The sequence below is a fragment of the Monopterus albus genome, unplaced genomic scaffold (genome assembly GCF_001952655.1).
Source record: "Monopterus albus unplaced genomic scaffold, M_albus_1.0 scaffold405.1, whole genome shotgun sequence".
Lineage (NCBI taxonomy): Eukaryota > Metazoa > Chordata > Actinopteri > Synbranchiformes > Synbranchidae > Monopterus > Monopterus albus.
In genome coordinates this window covers 372,998-387,330 of record NW_018128285.1, presented here as the reverse complement: position 1 = coordinate 387,330, position 14,333 = coordinate 372,998, and the positions used below count along the sequence as shown (strand labels likewise).

Here is a 14,333-nt window from a genome sequence, read left to right as displayed (position 1 = left end):
CAGCAGGGTAGTCCAGATATCCATCTCCACAGCAACATTTTCCAAGGTGTTCCCAGGCTAGATGAGATATATAATCCATCAGTTGTGTTCTAGCTCTTCCGTTGAGCAAAACCTCCAGCGGAAGGAACCCAGGAGTCATCCTGATGAGATGCCCGAACCACTTCAACTGGCTCCTTTTGATGCAAAGAAGTAGCATGATTCACTGATAGCTTTTTTGACAATGAGGTTTACAGTACTTCTTGGTCAGTTCTTGGTTGGTTGAAAAAAATACACAGTACAATATCAGCAGATATGATTTTGATGCTTATTTAGTTTTATTCATTGCTTCATGCGTCTGTTGTGTAGCTGCTGTGCAACATAATCTGCTCTCTACTGTGTTGTCCTTTGTTCTTAAATGTTCCTTGGTTTAATGTGTATCATTAATTTAATGTGGTCTGATTTTGTAAATGTCTCATTCATGCTACTGACACATCTTTACAAACTGCCAATGAGATGCTGGCTCAAAACACATACATCCATAAAACCCTCATCAAAGTCACACTTGTTGTTTCAAAGCTGTTTTAGTCCTGATTTAGTGCCTGCCAAGTACCATGGGAAAAGACAGAGGATTTACAAATGAGTACAACTTGGTCTATCTTTTAATATGTTCCATATGTGGCATGAGAGAAATCCATTACCCTTACAGTTTCAGTCTGAATAGCAGGTCTCAAAGCAGGGGAGCATATTACTACAGTGCAAGACTAATCAAACTCCTCTTAGAAGACATTCACTGTTTCTCAGCAGCAATCGTGTCCCCACAAGTTAATTTCAGCTCATAAAGGTTTTCAATCTGGACATGTGACTCTATGATTCTCAACTTGTATGATCCTGACAGATATTACTACTGTAGCTCTGAATCCACTTTGAGGCTCTGAAAGAGAACCGTTGATGTTAGCTCTAGTGGTACTGTATAACCACAGCAGTATGCAAAACACCACCACATGATGGTCTTTTGTCAACACTGCTTTCCTGCACAGACCGAGAACAATTTGTTGGAGCTGTGGAAAAAGACGGGGCATCAGGGTAACGAGTGGAACCAAGCTGAGGTCCCCCTGAGGAAGCTGAGGAACTTCGAGGTGATATTTGAGGGGATCCGCTCGAGGGACGTGAGTGGAGGAGCTGCCCTGGATGATCTGGAGTACATAGATTGTGCCCCAAGTAGGTAACATGTACAAACAGTACACACATTGCATCTTTAAACATGATTGGTACACAAAAGTATTTCCCCTCAGGATAATTTTTAATCACTTTGGTGACTTCTCATTTAGCATCACATAAATTTTGTCCAATACTTCATTTTACAGTACCTGGAAAACTCATCACATTTCCATCAACCTCCACTATACTAAAATTAGTATGCTAACACATTAAACTAAGATAATGAACATGATAAATATTACACCTGCTAAACATTAGCCTGTTAACATACATTTAGGTTAAAGCCAAAGTGGCCCAAATCACATTAAACAAACAGTACCTCCTGCTATCGTTTGCCCTTGTTTTATCTAAGCATACTTCCAATAATCTTCACAAGTGAGATTTTATTATGAGATATTAATGTTGACATTATTTTCTATTATTCCAACTAATAGTTCAGGTTATAAACATTGATTTTGCCATTGGCGCACTCTGTATTTGGACAGAGAAAAGAGGAAAAAGACAGCTAATTTGTTTAACAGGAGGAAAGTCAGATTGTCTCTGTGATGACAGTCTTTGACCCCTTTTGTTTATGTCCAAGACAGATGTTACACATTAAACAGGACCTGCACAAGGCTGGACACCATGTGAGATGTTTTTTGGTGGTGCCAAGGGCCTCTCTAGCATTCATACAGTATATAAACACACATAGACATAAATATTGACCTGCAGACAAGCTGAGACATGGCTCAAAACAGTGAGAGGCATGCAGAGATGGACAAGCAGGCAAACTGTTGAAAACCAAATGCCACTTAGACACAACTTCTATCAAATTTAAAAGCATGCCTAAATGGGTTTTGAGATTATTTTATGATGGTATTAACCCCGTGGACCTCCTGGAACCAACTCTTCCTCATTTCAGTTGTAATTTAATGTCTCTGCCTATGCACACAGTCACACACACACTCACACATAATAATGCTCTGTGTGTGCTCTCTCTGATCCACCTCATCTCTTTTCCTTCTGTGTTTAAGGCTGTGTTTAATAAGACACAGTTGCTCATTGTTGCATTTTCTCCTATTTAACTTGAATGGAAAAGGAAAAGTCTAATGGCCAAGGCCTAAAAACAATAAAGTAATATTACTTGGTGAAAAAAATCAGAATATGAATCGTAATTCCTCTCCCTTCAGATCTGTTTCTGGATTTGCCTGTGTGTTTATAGATGCTGTGGAGCCAGTTAGTTGTCCTGCAGCCACAGACTTTGTGTGTCAGAGTGGCGACTGCATTGAGTCCCACCTGGTGTGTGACAACAAGGCCGACTGTGCTGATGAATCAGATGAGGTAGACTGCGGTGAGTAGAAATGGGAAATAGCTTTTTGAAAGTGAATCTATTTTATTGTACCTCAGAAAAACAAGTTTTCAACCCAGACCTCTCATCTTTTACTTCCAAATCTTTCTGTCTGTATCTCTCACATAGACCATATAGTTGGCTCACCGGGTGCTTGTAATTTCAATATGGAGGAAGATCAGTGGCAAGACACCTGCCAGCTTGATCAGGATCATAATGATGATTTTGATTGGAGGATTGGTGCCCAGACTGAGACGCCAGGAGCTGGACCTCACACTGACCACACTCCAGGTCAGTACCCTCTCTGCTGCCAACCCCGTCTCCTAGAAATTGCAGTTTCTGATTTGACTCTCCTCTTGGCAGGATGGCTTCATTTGTTTTATTTCAGTTTCGTGAAAATGCTGTGGTTGAGGTTTGGTTTTGGGAAAGCTCAGTGTGGGTTCAAGTAACTATATTGTTAGGGTTAGGGGACCTTCATCTTCATGGTTACACCGGACCTCCTTTCTGTGTGTTATCACTCTGTAATAACATCATTCAACTCCTGCTCCAGGCAGATATGATACAGTACTCAGTCTGGCATTCAAGTTATGATTGACTGAGATTAAGGGACAAGTCTGTGTATTTTTTTATACAAATAGTGTTTTCAACAGTCCCCATACAGACACTGAAACCAACAGTGAATTGCCTCTACTCATGAGAAATCACCAGTTTCACTCTGACATCAATAATCATGCCATAGCCAACGTCACTAGATCACATTTCTTTTCACCATTCTCATGCTTGATGTGATCATGTCATGTGACTGGCTGATTGGATAGTTGCATGAATAAGCAGGTGTACTCTGCAGCCAGTATTATATGACTGAGCAATATGTGTACACAGTGGTTTAGAAAACACTTTTTTTCTGAATGGATGCATAGGCTTTGTATTTTTTGAGTCAGAAGAGAAGAATTCAGTGGTGTGGGTGGGAGCAGGGTTTGCTGTGAGCTGTGGATTGTGATGGCTTTAAATCCCTTTTAACTCATGTGGAAAACACCCACTTTGTCCTGCCATGGCACAGATATTGTCTTATCTCTGAGCCTAGCCAAGCTAAAGAAGCTTTATGAAGGTTTTGTTTGTAGGCAACATTTCACAAATGCTGTCTTCTGTCGGAATATTATATATACGGGAAGCAACAGATGAAAGTTATTGGATTTCTTTCCTGCAATAAAGCTAAAATTGGATGGTTGAATAGAGTTTTTCTGTGACTGTTCTTTTACCGCCTCAGCTTTGTCATTCATCACATTGAAATACTACACATACTGTACCTTACATAACTATACTGCAAATGTGAATGTAATATATTTATCTCCCAAGGGGGTGGAGGGAAGTTCCTGTACATACATTCGGCCACTCAGAGGGAGGGCGACATTGCCAGGGTGACAACCAGGAGTCCATTTCCAGCCAGCATTGGCTTGTGTCACCTGCGTTTCTGGTTCTTCATGCACAGCTCTGATAGGATGGGAACGCTGAAGGTGATCTAATCTGAGTAACATTTCTATAAATGATTCATGTTTTCATGTTTTTAGTTTTTATCAGGCATCAAACATGTTTGGGTTTTTTCATCATTTGCTGTCAGATGATCCATCAGATTCAACGCGAAGGCTTAATTTAGTTTTGTCAGAAATTTCTATCCTGTTCTGCTCAGCTTCTCACTACATTATATTACACTCTGCTTACTGTCAATCACACGATACCCACAGGAAGGAATGAAAGCCTGCCGGGCAGGAAATAATCTATCAAAGCACGTCACCTTACAAACTTCATTATCATATCCATCCTTTAATGTCTTTTTACTTGTCTTTGTTAGATGGGTTAATTTCAAAACAAACAATGAGCAAATGCTAAAAAAATTATTTGACAGGAAGTGTGCCCCACATGGAGTCACTGACTAGATGCTCTCAAATTTGCCATAACTCATATTTGTGGTGCCCTTGAGATCTCGGCGCATGGCAGCTTAAGAAAACACATGCAAATAGACAAAACACAAGCCAATTTCACAACCCAAGCACAGCACTAAGATAAAATCCTGCAAAGTGAGAAAGCACAACTAAATAATGAAACATGCTGCAGATACAGAAAGGGTGTCAGGGGACACTAAGAAATGATCACCACAGCCTAGACCCGTGGGGGTGACCCTTCAGGGGCTGCTACAACACAAGGAACTGGATGAAGGCAGCTGAATTGCTATCAGCTTGTAAGATAGTAAATTATTCTCACTTGCTGCCAACTCCAGAGCTCGGTAAGGATTTCAGTACTGCTGAGGTCTAAGATAAAAACAAAATCATTCTCTTATAATTATAGTGAGATGCTGAAAATGTGTATTTTCTGCAAGTTTATTAAATTGATGTTAAATTATTTAGTGAGTGCAAATAATATTCCCATCACATTAATGTGATGGGAATATTTTAAGTTTCAGTGCTGCACTAAGGGTAAGCATTCATGTGAGAAGTTTCAGCCTACAATTTCTTATTCTGTTGATTTTGTGTTATGTTGCTGTTTCATTATGGCATATTTGTTGTCTTTTTTTGTAAAATTTTTTATTTAAAGACAAAATTCAGTTTTAATTTTAAGTTATGACACTTAAAGTTTCTGTGCTTGGCCTGCACCTCACCAGGTTTATACTGTTGGACCTAATGGTACCAGTCTGATGATGTGGGCGGCCACCGGCAACCATGGCAACCAGTGGACATACGCTAAAGTCATCCTGTCCAACCCGGCACCTTTCAGAGTGACCTTCCAGGCGGAGGTGGGTGGAGACATGTGGACAGACATTGCCCTGGATGACATTTCCTACACTGCAGAATGTATGGTAGGAGGTAAAGAATCACCCTCTCTCTGGTCCCCTTTGCCCTTGTTGCCTCCTTTTGTTTTGTTTTTTGTTGTTGTTGTTGTTGTTTCCTCATTTCCTGTCCTTCCAACACTGTGCTTATTACATTACAATGCAATTGCATTTATTTTGCATTGTTTCCTCACTCTCACCCCTCCATTCTCCCTTCACTCATGAACTATGTCTTGTGCTGACTTTCTGAGGAAGCAGCTCTTGTGATCTCAAAGGAAGCCATTAGCATCATAGCTTATAACTGTTTTCTGAGATTCCTCACTCACCAATGTTTGCTGTGTGTAAACTAAAATCAGTAAAAAAGGGTTTGTTAAGTTACGGATGTAGATGTATCTTATGTCACTCAAGGGCCAGTAACTCCTCAACCTCTGACCTGTGGTGTGGACCAGTTCCAGTGTGCGTACTCCTTTCAGTGTATCCCAGAGAGCTGGCGGTGTGACCAAGAGCCAGACTGCAATGATAAGTCTGATGAAGAGGATTGTTCGACCTCACTACCTGGTACTCTTCCTCCTCAAGACCGTTGTTCTGCTGGGTATTTTCAGTGTTCAAACTCTTTCTGCCTCCCATCCATACTTCGCTGTGACGGGGTCCCTGACTGCCCCCATGGAGAGGATGAGTATAGTTGCTGTAAGTACAGTATATGTATGTGTCTGTGAAGTAGGGCTTAGTTTGACTTACAGATGAAGGAAAGATTTACAAATGGTTGAAGACGGTTCCAAAACAAATAGTAAACAAATGAAGTTTTTGGCAGTAGAAATGTACTGATTTGTTTGGTTCCTGCAGGAAGCCCCTACATGAGTAATATCCACATGATTATCATGAAGATAATTCAGTCAGTTTTAAATCTAATTCCAGTGTTAATAGTGATCTCTGACTGCACCACTCAAATACCTTTTTCACCCATTGTCACTTTTCATCAATTTTCTCGGTCTCTGCCCCTAATTTTATCCACCAGCTATGCTGCAGTGTGAGCTAGGAGAACTGGTGTGTGAAGGTTTGCCTGGTTGTATCCCACTTCAGAAGCGCTGTGACCAGCACTCCGATTGTCTGCCTTTCCACTCTGATGAGTCCAGTTGTCACGGTAACATGTTTTTACCAACCTCCCCCCTTTTAAGCTTGTTGTTATTGTTCATTTTATGATTTCCTGACCTTGAAGGCATCAAACAGTCTTCTTTTTTTAAGTTTGTGGTGCTATAAGCAGTGTTGTTTAGACATCTCAGAGGGTTCATAGCTTCAGCTAATTCCTCAGTGACACAACAGCCTACTATTACCTTTCCTAAGTAAATGGAAAAGGCTGGAATAGGGACACACATTAACAGGCTGGTAGACAGAGTTCATCAGTTTATTCAACACAACAGGACAATTGTAGCTTAAGCAACACTTCACGCTGACAAAATGCAGAAGGGGGAAACATAGGGAAATCAAGAGTCCAAACAGAGGTCAGAGGCAAGCATTCTGTCCAGGTCAAAACATTAAATCCAGGGGAACCAAACAGGAATAGAAAAATTTATACAAAAACAGCTAATGAGTCAAATGGCCCCAGGTGAGCAATGTGAGAGAGTCAGGACAAGGTAGAACTGGGGGAAACAAAGGGCAGAGGCACAACTGAGACTGATTATGACATAATGACTGCAAATGACATGGTACTATCAGTGTGATGGGAATATTGTAAGTTTGTGTATTACGTAAAGGCTAAGTTTACACCTAAGATGCTTCTGAGCATGCTGATCATACATAGGAACCTAACAGCTTCCCTGACCTTGAAGACATTGAACGAGTGGCACATACGAGGGCTACATACTGAGCATTTCACTTTGAGGAAACTTTTTGTGTAGCTTCCACCACTTCCATCACCAGCCCCAGGTTTTAATTTCATATTCTCTTGATGCTTTAAATTTATGTGACATATTATTAAAACATGGCTTTCACGCTCGATGACAGACTGTCTTATTTTGTATTATTACAAAAAGGATTTTAAAAAATACAAATTGTTGTAGTTTACATTATTGCATACTGCTGTTCTTTTCACGGTATTATACTCTCATGAGTCACTAGTCAGTTTTGACTCAAGTCTTGCCAAAGCTTCATTCAGGTCTGCTCATTTCCAGCCTTAGGAAAGTCTCTCTGGTCATTTTCAAGTCTGGCTGTTTAGTCTTCAAAGCGCACTTCACACATTACTACATGCTGCCAAAATCTATTAACATCTCTGCTTTTAAGGAATAAAACCAAACCTCCTATTTAGCCTGCATTCACTGCAAAGCCAAAGCCACTTTACTGGGACTGGGCAGGACTGGTCTCATACTGGGGTGTATTTAACAGGCAACGTTGTTAACCCTCACACAGTCTATGGAGAAAGAATTTAGATGTAGTTTAATGTACATGCTAATGAGGTTAATGCATGACACATGATATCCTTATGTCAGAGCAGCGACATGCTTGAATCTATGCTCTTTTCCTGTCAGGTGAGGAGTGAAAGGAAGTGGACATATATTTTTTATGCAGTCTTCAGCAGTGATGGTCAGTTTCCTTTGTGTAATTTGCAGATTGTCCCCCAGTGTATTGCCTGGATCGCGGCTTATGCCTTGTGCAGAGACACGGGCCTGTTTGCATGTGAGTTCACCCACACCCAGACATACATTCATAAGCTGAGTAATACATACACCTACACACTGGTCACGCTCAAACACGCACAAACAAAGATGCGTGTCACATCTGCTCTTCTCACTCCCCCTCTTATCTTTTATCTCTCTCTGAGACTTAAAACATGGAAATCCTACCAGTGTTTCTTTTCTCGGAAAAGATGTGCTCTGTGAAGCATGTGGGAATCTGAAGACCCCACACTAAGCTTAACCAGGGTGCTTCTGCCTTCATTTATCCACCAGCATAGTGTTGGCTGGGAATCTCTGACTGATTCTCATGGTCAATATTTAAACAGCCCATGCTAACTTTGTGTATAGACCACATAAAATTCATGCATCTGATTAATTTGCCGAGACTGTTGGTTGGCATAGGATTGTCAACGCTGTTGTCGCTCTTTTGGAGGCTTTTTATGAATCTAGTTGTCTGCTTCAGCAGCCTGGAATGTCTGCAATGAGATATTTCATTATAAATGTAAGAATGCAATTATGAAACTTGCTGCTGGATCTACTAACATTATTATGCACCAGTGAATCCTCTCCGAGAGTTTCAGAAGGTTCCGTGCTCTAAAAAATGGATGTGAATTGTGCAGCTGGAAAAATTGTTTGTTCATCCTCATGACATGCCAGTTCACTGAGATGTTTGGCAACAGTTCCTCTTGTTTTTTGTTGTTGTTTTTGTCATTAAAGAATCCCTGGCATGCTCATTTTGCTCATTTCCAGCCACTGACTGTAAGACTTTTGGAGCAGTGATTAGGCTAATTATAAAATTTGATAAACAGTTTCCATTTATCATGTTGCAACAAGTCTCCAGAGTAAAAAAAAAAAAAAAAGGCCTGGTGAATCTGACTTGAACACTCATACCAGCATAAGGCCGAACGTGTCCACAAAGCAATTACACTGTCATATAACTGCAAAATAATCCCAGTGAAAATGCTGGAACAGCAAAATACTTTGGCTTTTTGAAATGTGAAGATATTTTACAGAATTGCTGCCTCTCACTCTCTCTGACTCCTTGTGTTTGATTACTGCTCCTGTCCAACATTCCCCAGTGTGGTACTGCTACTGCTGCCTCTTTTCATTATATAAAAAGATTTTACTGCTGTCATTCACTGCACGGTGTGGTGTGGAGCTCCTGTAGCTGTTCCAGCATTGATAGCAGCAGAACACTGGAGGACATCTCTGGCTCAATATTTTCATCACGCTCCTCCAGTTGAACAGGTTCCACCGGGGACCCAGGCCACGGATAGCCCGCTGTCACACAAAAAGCACCCTGACTCCTTCTGAATGATAATGACCCAGTCTGGGTTTGCAGAGAGGTGTGTGTTTCACATTAGAAGGTCAGGGTTGAAAGAAATCAAGTTGATACTGAGCAGATGTTGACTTGGAATTTACTTTGTATCCCAGAAATGCAGCATTTTATGTGAACAAGAGTAGGATGCAAGGAAAAAATGTGAGCAAGAGAAACAGTTGTGCCAAGTTAGGTTTTTTTCCCCTTTTACATATTTTTCCTCTTATATATTTATAGTTTTCTTCCTCTTCAGTGCAACGCTTCTTCTTACCTCATAAATATTTATGTTTTTTGCTTTTTAATCTGTGGACTGTTGGGCTTGGAGGAACAGGATTTGATTGTAATGTACCACTGAAGAACGACAATAAAAATGGATCTTGAATCTTGGAACACTAACCTGAGGATTATTAGATATTACATGTGCTAAGAAAACATATTAAAGCTTGCAGTCTAGAAAATCAGATACTCAAAGTAATTTCAGTCCAGAGAAATGAGGAGGGCAGAGTGAGTGTGTGCAATACACACACATACAATAGCTCATGACTGTGGGTTTATTACTGAATTTGTTGTTCTGCCAGTGTTACCACATTTCTTTAATTTCAGATTTACAGTAATCAGTCCTTGTGCCTTTACAGAGTGTCATGTTGAAGAGGAGGACGATGGCCTCTGAGGTTGTTTCCCAGTTCTGTATTTTCTCAGTCTGTGATTGTGGGAATAAATCTTGTCCCACTTCCCTGTTACATTGCACTTTCTCTGCCTCCAAATACGTTTACAGAGAGAAGACGTGGCTGGTGTGGTGGTTGGGAGAGGAGGTTTAGCTTGGTGCTGGAAGTTTGGTGTGCAGCACTTGTCCTTTGCCTCTTACTTGTATTGCTTTGTTAGCCACCCGTAAACCATGTTAAAGGTGCTATGCTAATAAAATTAGTTTGATTCACTGACCCCTGCAGAACATCAAGCACCAATTTCACATCTTTGAACTGATTCTTTGCATCTGATTGCAGGTGTTATCCAGGATGGACCGGTAACCGGTGCCATGTGAAGGAGAAGCCGTCTCTCTCTACCTTGACACCAAAACCAGAGGACACACAGCTGGGTAATAACGAAATCCGCCTCTGCCCTTGGCTCTAAATATATGCATATCCTGTTAATTTCTCTGCATTTTATTAAAGGCAATCCTCTATATGACTCTTACATGTGCTTCCATCTTGTTTAGGTGCTGTGTATATTGGTATCGCCATCAGTCTTCTGCTGCTTGTAGCTGTAGCTGCTGTTTGTGTTCTGGCTCTGTACAAGAAAAAATGCTACTTAATGTGAGTTCTGGCTACGACAGTGACACTGTTGCTCCTTTTGCTGATGATGATGTTCCTGATGAAAGTGCATTTGCTGGCTCCACAGAAAGCCTGACCCAATGGATTATGGGGTGATGGATAGCCCAGCCTTTGACTGGAAAACAGAGGTCAGAGCACAAAAATGTCTAATCAATCATCAGAGACTTCCGTTAAAGCAGAATTAGGTTTCTCAGCTGTATAAAACTAATTTTTCAACCACATTTATTCAATAAGTGGATTTAACATCAGAGGAGGTCAGAAGGTGATTGTCAAGCCTTTCAGCTAGATTACATTTTTGAGTTAGGATTATTGATTTTTGTATTTTATATGCAGCTGCATGTTTGTGCTTTTGTGTGGTGTGGGTTATATATACAGTACATAGCTACACACTGGAGTGCATATCCAGCAGGTGGACACAATAACTGCATCAGATAATCTGATCAAATGCAACATCACAAGCTACAGTGCCAAAAAATAATCGGTTTATTTAACAGCACTTTGATATACTCCTAACCAAATGGAACACCTTAGGTTTTGACACAGGACACAGGTGCAGTGGTGGAAGTATTCACCTTTATTTAAGTACAAGTACCGATGGAAAAATGCTCTGTTACAAGTAAATGTCCTGCATTCAGAATCGTAGTATTACAAGTAAAGGTCCTGCATTCAGAATCGTAGTCACGTAAACATACAAAAATATTATCAGCAAAATGTACTTAAAGTATCATGAATATTCAAGTCCTGACAACTTAAAGGGCTGTTTGAGGGGTAAAAGATAAGGCCAGTCATTTATATGTGGAGTGCTGAAAATTCTGTTAATATAGAAAATGACCGACTTTATCCTTTAAGACTTGCTTAGTTAGGGTTGGACATGTAATTGTGATGGTTAGGATAAGTGGCTAGCGAATGCAAAATGTCAGTGAGTGGCCACACAAATGGAGAAAATCACAACTGTGTGTGTGTGTGTGTGTGTCAAGGTAATGAAAAATGAATGTGCTGTATGTGTGAGCATGCACACACATTTTTCTCTGCGTGGGAGTGTCATCGAGTGATAAGAGTAATGTTGAGAGCCACAACTGTCCTGAATCTGATGATGGAGATTAATGTATGATTTAAAAGTGTACATGTGAGTCCTGATGAAATGCAGAATATTATAGACGTATGTGCTACTAATAACATGTATGACATTCACAAAACAGCCTTTTCTATAACACATACACATAAATCATAATATATTCTGTCTGTGTTGGCATCTTTGTACATGCTTGCTTTCATGTGGCTCTCAGTGAGGACACAGCTATAAATAAAGAGGTGCAGGTGTGAACTGGTGTCTCCACAAAACAGACAGATCCGCTTCAGTGCTCATTTAACCGAGCCATGGAAACAGTCACAATTATTCCACCTCTAAAAGATGATGAGATGTTTTATGGGCATTAGAGGTGTAATTATGGTCATGTAACGGGTCAATTTGATTTTAATTGCGTCTGCATTTCATGCACTTTCACACATTAAGGCTCATCTCATTTTAAGACCGTTCGTGATTTTTTTCCCTTTCCTTTAGCTCCCATCTCTGGATGAAAGGCCAGGCAGTTGTTCCAGAGTTAACCCCTGGTGGAGAGGTGGTCGGGGGCTTTCCATCAGTGTCTACCCTTGGAGGAGGGAGGTGGAGGTGAGGTGCTTCTGCTCAATCTTTATTCTTAATCATCTGTGCAAATGTTAGTGACATGATGCATGTCTTTTTGTGTTTATCCTTCCACAGCAGGGTTTGACCTGGAGAGATGCCAAGCTATCCTTCACCAACCCGTTGTACAGTTACTCCCCTGATACTAAAGGCGCTGACCACAAAAGCTAAACGTTGTTTGTCAGGGAGGCAAACCTGCCCATGATTATTGAATTTAAGACCTGAACAAACTGTGTCCACAATAAATTTACATTTAAAGAGGTGAACAGCTATATATTTATAAAATATAAAAGCAATGATTTTAATGCAATGGGAGTGCAAATTGTACCACATAGTCTGGAAACTCTTATGCATGTTTACAAAATGATGAGCTGCAGACACAAGTGTTTCAGAAAGCATTGCCTTCAAACAGTCCTTGATATAGACTCTAAATATATAAATTATCCCAAAAAGTGTAGCAGTGTAGTAATAGTGCAACTCTTGCTTGCAGAAATGGTTGCGAGTGCCTTGCATGGTGATGGAACGTTTCACTTAGTGCTGGCAGGAAACCGTTCATTAATCTGAAAGGCTCTTCTGAACACACAGTGAGCTCTGACTTCATTAGCGATCAGTTTTAATCTTCACAAGTGCAAACAAAATAGTTTGCTCCCGTTGAATCTGTAAATTAAAGTCCAGTGTCCTGCAGATGCTTTGTGTGAACTGACTCACACTGTCTGTATCAACCAGAGCAGAGCAGACGGATCATAAACACACTGTGAAACCAGCCGTTATAAATCTCATGAGTGTTCAGGCAGGTCTCTCCTCAGCTGTGTTTCATCAGATATACCATCATAAATTCTTTTTTTTTCTCTTGGCATGATTATTTAAAAGACTGGGCCTTGTACAGTTTTGTGAAATATGCTGAAAACAGCATAACGTCATGCGCAGTAGGCAGCTTCTTATCAGACTGCCATTAAGTTTGTCACCCAGAGTTATATGAGAAGAGAGGGCTGATAACACTTGGCTGAAGGTCTGTTAAATGTGAAGCTCTACAGGCAGTTGCCAGCCGAGCAGGTCTAAAACCTGCTAATTGAGCACTGTATACCTCATGTATCTCATATGCATTAAACTAAAATGTAAAAACAACGATTAGTGGTGGTTCTCATAATGAGAGTGCTACTGTATCCGGCTCCTCTTCCATCTCATGGCAGAAAACACATAAACCCTTTTCTCTATTTCATACCCTTTAATCCAGTGTTGCATAATATTGGTGCTGCATTGGTGATCAGCGATACACTGTCCTCTGTTGTTGCTCCTAATTGGATTTTTAATAAGACACTTTGCAATCAGATATGTGTCACTGTTGCACTGCTGATTTTTTTTATACTCTAGACAAAGGAAAATAACAAGGTCACACTACAGCTTCATCAGTGATTACACTGAAATCTTAGACTACATGGACTGAATTTTCATTAAAACAATGGAACTTGATGTGATTAGCATTTGATTCAGTGCTGGGAAGACCCACATTTGCCCACCTTCCCTTAAAGCTACAGTATAACTATTTTCAAATATTTTTGTTGTAGAAATCTGCTCCAAAACTTGTCCTAATGTGCGGTCAAAGCCTCCTGTGACCCAGATTTATTGAGCAGCACTGACAGTCCTTCAGATCCTTCATCATCATTCACTGGTACTGAAATTGTTGGCCAAATAATGAAGCATATTTCTTTACCTTACCTAAAATGTAGCCTTAATTTTTCCACAGAACACAATTTGTGGTCATGGTATGAAAACTGCAGGTGTAAGTAATACATTTGCTATGAGTCAGCTCCATGGGATTGCATATTTACTGATGTCATATTAAATATCAATAGTGTCACATTCTACAGGTGGGATGACAAACATTGCGATTTTTCTGTCTTTGGCCTGTTCTAGTATTATTTGGTGGTACCTCTGGCTTCTGTAGGGAGCTGAAGCAGTGAACACATTTCCAGATGCAGTCTCCGTCCCTCT

The 14,333-nt window shown here is 40.4% G+C and overlaps 1 protein-coding gene across 1 annotated transcript in view; it reads left to right on the top strand.

Moving 5' to 3' along the window:
* The window catches only part of malrd1 (MAM and LDL receptor class A domain containing 1), a 36,751-nt gene extending 23,210 nt beyond the window's left edge, over positions 1-13,541 (top strand). The window contains 13 exon segments of the mRNA XM_020586452.1: positions 1,017-1,197; positions 2,399-2,527; positions 2,654-2,815; positions 3,881-4,038; positions 5,181-5,382; positions 5,754-6,032; positions 6,361-6,486; positions 7,949-8,015; positions 10,334-10,425; positions 10,546-10,642; positions 10,728-10,788; positions 12,222-12,329; positions 12,420-13,541. Of these exon segments, the coding sequence (XP_020442108.1) occupies positions 1,017-1,197; positions 2,399-2,527; positions 2,654-2,815; positions 3,881-4,038; positions 5,181-5,382; positions 5,754-6,032; positions 6,361-6,486; positions 7,949-8,015; positions 10,334-10,425; positions 10,546-10,642; positions 10,728-10,788; positions 12,222-12,329; positions 12,420-12,512 (1,755 nt within the window). The 3' untranslated portion in view covers positions 12,513-13,541.
* The last annotated feature ends 792 nt before the right edge of the window (positions 13,542-14,333 follow it).